This window comes from Cydia strobilella, chromosome 13 (genome assembly GCF_947568885.1).
Source record: "Cydia strobilella chromosome 13, ilCydStro3.1, whole genome shotgun sequence".
Classification (NCBI taxonomy): Eukaryota; Metazoa; Arthropoda; class Insecta; order Lepidoptera; family Tortricidae; genus Cydia; species Cydia strobilella.
The window spans coordinates 3,764,637-3,772,774 of NC_086053.1; the positions used below are offsets into that span (position 1 = coordinate 3,764,637).

Below are 8,138 nucleotides of genomic sequence, written 5' to 3' on the forward strand. Positions count from 1 at the left end.
ATAGAAAGGATGCCAATCTCTTATGGCAGAATTGTTGCAAAAGTGACCGCTTTCAACTTTAAATAATAGTTCCTAATCTCTCCGGTGGCGCTAGTTAGGCTCTGGGACATGAGTATAACTGAGTATAACATGAATCATATAAGGCAACAAATAACCCGACCAAATTACGTAGGTTGTTTTTGGTAGTATTTCGGTGTATGGTGGCGCCGCCTAATTACTGTTTTTTGATGGACACTTTTCATACACAGAGATTTGGCTCCTTTATATTAAAGATAGATATAACTCCGTAATAGATGGATACAGTCTAAGGAAAAAACGTGCCTCGAAAATCAAGGAAATTTGATTCTCGTTCAGAGGGCGCTACTAGCTTTGGCCTACTGTCGTATAGATGGCGTTGACGGTTTCGTTTGTTATTTAACAATTTTAACGCATATCAGTGAAAGAACATGGGTCAAAATCATAAAAATAATTAATGCAAATAAAAAAATCATTTATACATATTTAAATACATTTTATCGTATTTTTATAAATCTTCATTTTTAGTTTTAAAGTGTGTCGACAGATGGCAGTGAATTTACTGGGGTTACAAAATTTACTATAGTTGGTCAAACCAAATTGTCAGTAAATAAGAACAAAAAAAACTATACTCATCCTTTTCTTTTGGGTGCTAGTACTAGTGTAAGACAAAGATAGTATGACTAGACTTATATTGACCGGGATATAGACCGTGATTACCTTTTGTATTATTTGTGAGCTCCCGATATTTCGACGCAGTTACATGCATCATGTTCACGGGTGACTGACGATAGCGGGTGGGTGTCAAAGTTGTGTAGACAGCGCTCTGTCTACCCTCATTCTTGCGCGTCGGCTGCGTTCACTTTCAACGTTACCAACGGTCGCATTCACACTTGTTGGTCCGGTCGCGTTCACACTCGTTGGTCTGTCCAAACACACCACTCACGGTGTCACTACGCGTGTTTGATTCGGATATCACTGGTTTTTTTACACAAACAAATCACAGGATTCCACACATTTGACAGTTTAAACCCATCTTCACGATTAAAATTTTTGTATTTGTGAATTTCAACGGCATCTCTTACCAATCTTGGTATATAGTGGCGTTCTGTCGAAATGACCTTGGGACTATGCAACTCGATCCAGTGATTTGTACCCGACTCAAGGAGATGCTGAGCAATAGCTGACTTGCGAACGTCATTGTTCTTGACCGCAGCAATGTGTTCTTTAATTCTGCAGGTAATAGTGCGTTTGGTCTGCCCAATGTACGAACTACCGCAGCTACACTCAACTTTGTATACACCAGGTTTTTCCAGGGGAAAATTGTCTATGGGCGACCGCAGAAATTGTGCAATTTTCCTGTGCGGGGTGAAGATAGTTTTTACAGAGTAGTTATTTAGTATAAGTCTAGTGAAACTAACCGTGAATCATTCAAAACTCTAAAGATAGTATGATTCTCTTTGTCTATGTTTGAAACGAGACAGTCCTTTGACAAACTATATGACAGTACCGCTCTAGTATAAGTTACTCTATGTTTATATAGTCTCCATGGAGAAAAACTAAAAAAAAAACCTAAAAAAGTGGTAAATGACTCTTTGGGTAAATGTAGAATGTAAAAAATACTTAACTTTCTGAACGTACAACGTACCCCTCACAAACTGTCATTGTCACTTTGACATATTGCCCATATTGGACACCTTTTTTTGTCAATAGATTCTAAAATAAAAGCAATCTTAGCATTTTTGCAGTTAAACTGCTGTATCAGATTTTTCGCCCTGATTTTTACTAAAATTAAATAAAAGAGTCATCAATAACTATGACTAAACAAGAAAAGTTCTTCGGCCCGCTAACACTGCACCAGAAAAGCGAGAAACCAACGATTTTCAAGGATAACGAGACCCGTGAATGCCAGTGCGTTTTGTGTGAAGAGAAATTCACGTTGCCTGATGCTGAGAAACCTTTGCTTACACATTTCTTCATGAAACATAGGCTGGTTATAGCCGATGTGAATCAAATAGCGGATTTGTTTGAATACTTGAGATACTGGCGATTGAGGTTTGGAGGTTAGTTTTGGTCAATTTATATTTGGAATTGTAAGATTTTTGTGCATTTTAATCGGCAATAATGTGATAAGCAGGTCAAGTATGCAATTTATTCATTGTTTTGAAACAAGTACCTGCTTATTGCACTAATTTTTGCAATATTGTACTGGCATAATGATCCGTATACATAGGTAGAAGTTAACTCATGAATTTTTTTAAACTTAAGTATAACTAAATAACTATGAATAAAATGCTATCCACAAATAATGGACTTCTGACTTCTACTTTCAGTAGGTTTATTGCTTTATATAAGTGTCTGAGTAGTTTTTTATGTTCTGTTACAGATGAAAATCTTCCTTACTTCTGTACTACAATGTTATTGGACAGCAAGCCCGATGGAACAAAATCTAAAGACGAGCAATACTACTTGCTTAGCGATGTTCTACCCGAGGACAAAGAGTTACGGTCAAACTTGCAACAAACAAAACTGGAAAAATTACTGCAACGACACCAGTTTGAACGAGAAGACAAAAATTATGAAAAAGAATGTCTATTTTGTAGATATGTCTCTAAAGATACTAGAGCCATTTATTTGAATCATTTGTATGAAAAACACAACTTTCATATAGCTAAACCGGACAACCTTATTTTCATAGATGACCTCATAAACACCGTTGCATCCAAGCTAGATAATCTACAATGTATTTACTGCGAAGGTTCTTTCAAAGACCGGATTATTCTTAAAGAACACATGAGGAAAAAAGGACACAAAAGAATCAATCCGGAAAATAAGGAGTATGATAAATTCTTTATGGTAAATTACATAGGTGACACACAAACTAAGCATAAATATCAGAAACACCATAATCAGAAACAAAATCATCAAAAAATACCAAACCCTCCTGAGGCAAATGACCGTGATTCCGTGGACAGTGATCCAGAGTGGTCAGAATGGACCGAAGAGAACGGCCCACAGATAACTTGTCTCCTCTGTGAGCATACAGAAATGGAATACGAGAATATTCTTGACCACATGGAACGTAAACATGATTTTTCATTCACAAAATCTACTGCAGGCTTAGATTTCTACCACAAAATCAAGATAGTAAACTACATTCGTAGGCAGATACATTTGAAGCAGTGTTTATCATGTGAAACGGTCTTTGATGACTCTATAAATTTAGAGAAACATTTAAAAGAAATGAAACATTGGGAACTTAACAAGGAAAAATGGGATCAGCCGGAATATTATTTTCCGACATATGAAGATGACTTGTTCTTGTGCTTTATCAATGATGATGATGAGAGCTGGTGGGACACCGAGGAACAGGCAGCTGAGAGGACTGATAACAATTTTTCTGATTCTATTTCTAAAGAGATGGCTATGGCTGTTTTAAATTAATAAGAATCAGTTCGGGTCATAAAATCTATTATGTTCAGGTAATAAAATCTATTAATTTTTAAAACATAATATAACAGATTTTATTACCAGCACTGGTTTTTTGAGTGGCAGTAGGTGTTGTAAGCATTACCTGGAAAGGCAGATACTTACTTACTGCTTACTGCTAGCCTTTCTCACAGACATCTTGTCTGGTTGCTCAAGGCATAGGCCTCATCCATGTTCCTCCACGAGTCCCTGTCCAGAGCCTCTTGGCAGATTATCTTGGGTCAAATGGATGGCAAGCATGCGCAAGGAAGAGCACCCACAAGATGGTATGATGCTGTGAAGAGGTGGCGGCAACATGCAGTACATGACCGCACAATATGGAGACGGAGCATACATGGTCGCGATCCTCAGCAATGAGGGACCGAGGAAGAAGAGGAAGGCATTGTAATATGGAAAAGTGCATTGTGGTTGACATGGTGGATGGGGTAGTGAACATCCACCGACCCGCTGGATAGATATAGTAAAGAAGCCCTGCCAGGGATCTACACAGACAGGCGCCTATTAGTAGGACGGCAGAATGTTGCATGGCCTTGGTGCATAATTGCACATAACAACTCAGTCATGAGGAAACGAAGAAGAAGGCAGTTTATTCGTGCAATATGTTTGGGTCATCTTTACAAATAGATCTCAAAACAAAAATTGTCACACCTGAAGAAATGAATACTTATGTGCCCCCATTTTTCTCTCTGGTTATTAGCATTATAGAATAGTTATTCTAGATATATATAATACGATAGATAGAGATAGGTAAGTGCGAAAAATAGGAATTCGCATGTGTATCTTACAATTCGTACAACGTTTTACAGTACACCCAGGCCCTTTAAATTTTCGACGTAGTTATAAGTAGTTATTTGTTTTACAAGGCGGCAAAGTTGTCGTTTAACCTCGTGATAATATTAATACCCGAGCAAGCGAAAGATTCCAAAATCGAACCACGTGCGTAGCGAGGGTTTCAAGGCACGAGGGCTAAACAAATTTTGCCACCGAGTGAAACACAAATATTTTCACCACACCAACGCGAGGAGAATACTGACTGTAAAATATCATACATAATCAATTCAAAATGAATGTTATTAAATATTTATCATTCTAAATTATCTTGTAAAAGTCAATTCTACCATTTCTACCAGACAACATAAGAAAACAACTCAACATTAGCATGTTATTAGTTTGCCACACATGTGGATAAAATGCAACTTTCTCATAAATTTTTAGGGTTCCGCACCCAAAGGGTAAAAACGGGACCCTATTACTAAGACTCCGCTGTCCGGCTGTCCGGCAGTCCGGCTGTCCGTCTGTCCGTCTGTCTGTCACCAGGCTGTATCTCATGCTCTCAAATTTCAACTTAAAAAAATTTCACAGATGATGTATTTCTGTTGCCGCTATAACAAATACTAAAAAGTACGGAACCCTCGGTGCGCGAGTCCGACTCCGGCCGGTTTTTGAACAATCAAGAGAGCTGGTAAAGACCAGCTGGTGTGGTAAAAATATTTTTACGCAATTTGATGTTTGTAGGTATATTAACTTTTTTTTCCGTTCGGAATACGTATTCGTCTCGTGTCTTGTAAATAAAATGTACCTACCTATATTAGATATACTTTCTATTATATTCGTTTTAAGTTGAGTTAAATAAATTTTATAGAAATTACTGGTACTTATCTACTATTGTCTAAATTCTGAATTAATTTACCTTAATACCTTGCTATTGGCTGCTTGTGCTACAGAGGCGCCAACTTGGTGGCCACCAGACACAATAGTTGTTTAAAAGTTAAAAGGTTTTTAATACCTATCAAGTATTAAACCTTTTAACTTTTAAACAACCTACATACAATACCTTGCTAGCCTACAACCAGGTAACAAAGTGACGTCAGCGACGTCATTACGACGTAATAATGACGTCATAAAGACGTCGCTGACGTAATAAAGACGTCGCTGACGTCATAATGACGTATAAATGCTACCTGGGAACCTACCTAGGTAGGTACCTACCTACTATAATATTTCACGAAACTTCGAAACGTAATACATTTACATATAGGTATAGCCAAAAGGGGTTTGCCTACCTAATAGTAATAAGACGTATCATTTCGGCATTTCGAAAAAATTACAAATTTAATTCACAAGACCGTGTGACGTGTGACCTCTTTGTACCGATTGGTTTTTGTGAAATAAGAGAATTAAGTAAGTATAGCCGGTCAAACAAGTTTATCGGTAGAAAAAGGCGCGAAATTCAAATTTTCTATGGGACGATAACTCTTCGCGCCTACATTTTTAAAATTTCCCGTTCTTTTCTACTGACGGAAATGGCTTGACAGAGTATATATATATAGTTGGTCAAACCAAATTGACAGTAAATAAGAACAAAAAAAAACTATACTCATCCTTTTTTTTTGGGTGCTAGTACTAGTGTAAGACAAAGATAATATGATTCTCTCTGTCTATGTTTAAAATGAGACAGTCCTTTAACAAACTATAATAATCGTTACATTTTATGGTCCCTCTACACCATCGGCAATGATGGTCCATTACAGAATGGGCGACGATTCCATCGTGTGGGACGCGCACAATCATGGCCGCACTTACATGGAAGAGTGATAGAGAGACAAAGCGTTTCGTTGTCGAAGCGATAGCGATTGTCACCTAATTTGGCTAAGCCGGCAGGGCTATAACCTCCAAAATCGAAGTTCGCAAATTGCGGGCATCTTACTCTGTCTCTCTAACTACGCCTTCATTGGAGTAAAAGAGAAAGATCCCCGTCCCCGCAATTTGCGAATTTCGGTTTTCGCGGTAGGCCCTCCGCTGTCGTAGGTACCTACCGTTATGAAGGTATACATCACATCTCCTGCTCCAATGCCATACTTCAGACAGAGACAGTTACGGCACTCCGTAGTATATAAATAGCGGCTTTTAGCTTTTAAACTTCAAAGTGCCTACGTGTTGTCGTAGGTAAGTACACGTACCTAATGGATGTACAGTCGAGCTCGTAAATGGCCCAATTTTTTTTGTTGTCAATTTTTTTTTTTGATTTCGATAAAATATGGCTGGTTTGAAAAGTTATTTATTCGGGGCGGAATAAAAACGAAATCAGAGCTTGTCCCGTTAAAAATGGATGTAATTATGCGTTGACTTGCGAACATATCATACCTACGTTTTATTCATACCTTACCCAGAGGAAGATTCTCTTAACTTACAAAACTTACAAAATAAATGTCTCTGCTATAGAGAAATGTACAGTGCTTAAATGTATTCGACTGTACTCGTTAAGGTTAAACAGCTTGATAAGAACGAACACACACCCAGAGTACAGTCAAGGGCATAAATATATATACATTCCCAAAGTTTCAAAAATATGTGCACGCCCTTACACCTTAGACAATAAAGTCGTGTCAACATATTTTTGAGCCATTTGTCTGGATCGATATTTTTGCCTTCGACTGTACCTAGAGTCTAGACATCAAAGTGATATTGATATGGCCCGTTATGAAGATCAAATATCTTCATAACGGTAGATATTATCTCCAACAGTACCTAGATATGAAATTCTCTAGAGATTTCAATCATATTGCAATATGTTTTACTCCAAAATATTTATCAGTACGGTTTTTACTCACTATTATTTTTAGTCGCTTTTGGCGACATGTTTCGGATTCTTTGGGAATCCATCCTCAGGCACGAGTGTCCGCGGCGGTTGTACGTCGTGCACTGCCCGAAACAAACAGAGAGTGTGAGAATCCGAAACATGTCGCCAAAAGCGACTAAAAATAATAGTGAGTAAAAACCGTACTGCTAAATATTTTGAAATATGTCTCACGATAGTTTAAGTGCGATGTTTTACTCCATTTAATTAATACCTACCATTAATCAAATATATTAGGAATGTACCTAGACAATGAAAAATAACGCCGAGTGAACGTAGTATGGGCGAAAAAGAACGACGAATTAATAAACCTAAATAAGATTTTTCAAATATATTTTACCAAATTGTACCTACATTTACTGTCCGCGCACCAATTTCGTGCATTCGGTGGTCGAGGAAGTGGGAAGGTGCGCGCTGCGCCCGTACGTACAGAACATAGAGTAACTTATACTAGAGCGGTACTGTCATAGTAAATTTTGTAACCCCAGTAAATTCACTGCCATCTGTCGACACACCTTTAAACTGAAAATGAAGATTTATAAAAATACGATAGAATGTATTTAAATATAGATAAATGATTTTTTTTAATTGCATTAATTATTTTTATGATTTTGACCTATGTTCTTTCACTGATATGCGTTAAATTTTTTAAATAACAAACGAAACCGTCAACGCCATCTATACGACTGTAGGCCAAAACTAGTAGCGCCCTCTGATCGAGAATCAAATTTTCTTGATTTTCGAGGCACGTTTTTTCCTTAGACTGTATCCATCTATTGCGGAGTTATATCTATCTTTGGTACAGAATGACACCACTCGGTCATGACGCCCAACATTCCTAACATTCCTCATCCGTGCACGGAATTAGCGCGCGGACAGTACGTAAGAAACAAGACGTTGCCTATGTGACACTTATTTTTTTACATTGTAGAACTAGAAACTTTATTGAGTAGATACTGTCATTAGGTCATTACTGTCCGAGAAGAAAGAGCTATTT

General features: G+C 37.6%; 1 protein-coding gene across 1 annotated transcript; it reads left to right on the forward strand.

The window, feature by feature from the left end:
• The first annotated feature begins 1,720 nt into the window (after positions 1-1,720).
• Positions 1,721-5,156, forward strand: LOC134746446 (zinc finger protein 277). The gene is made up of 2 exons (XM_063680817.1): positions 1,721-2,078; positions 2,402-5,156. The coding sequence occupies exons 1-2, from the start codon at positions 1,832-1,834 to the stop codon at positions 3,457-3,459; spliced, it is 1,305 nt and encodes a 434-aa protein (XP_063536887.1). The 5' UTR covers positions 1,721-1,831; the 3' UTR covers positions 3,460-5,156.
• The last annotated feature ends 2,982 nt before the right edge of the window (positions 5,157-8,138 follow it).

Excerpts from the sequence above, each read along its gene's own strand:
- LOC134746446 (XM_063680817.1), top strand. The coding sequence starts at position 1,832 with ATGACTAAACAAGAAAAGTTCTTCGGCCCGCTAACACTGCACCAGAAA. Across the intron at positions 2,079-2,401 it reads CTGGCGATTGAGGTTTGGAG|ATGAAAATCTTCCTTACTTC; the intron begins GTTAGTTTTGGT and ends GTTCTGTTACAG.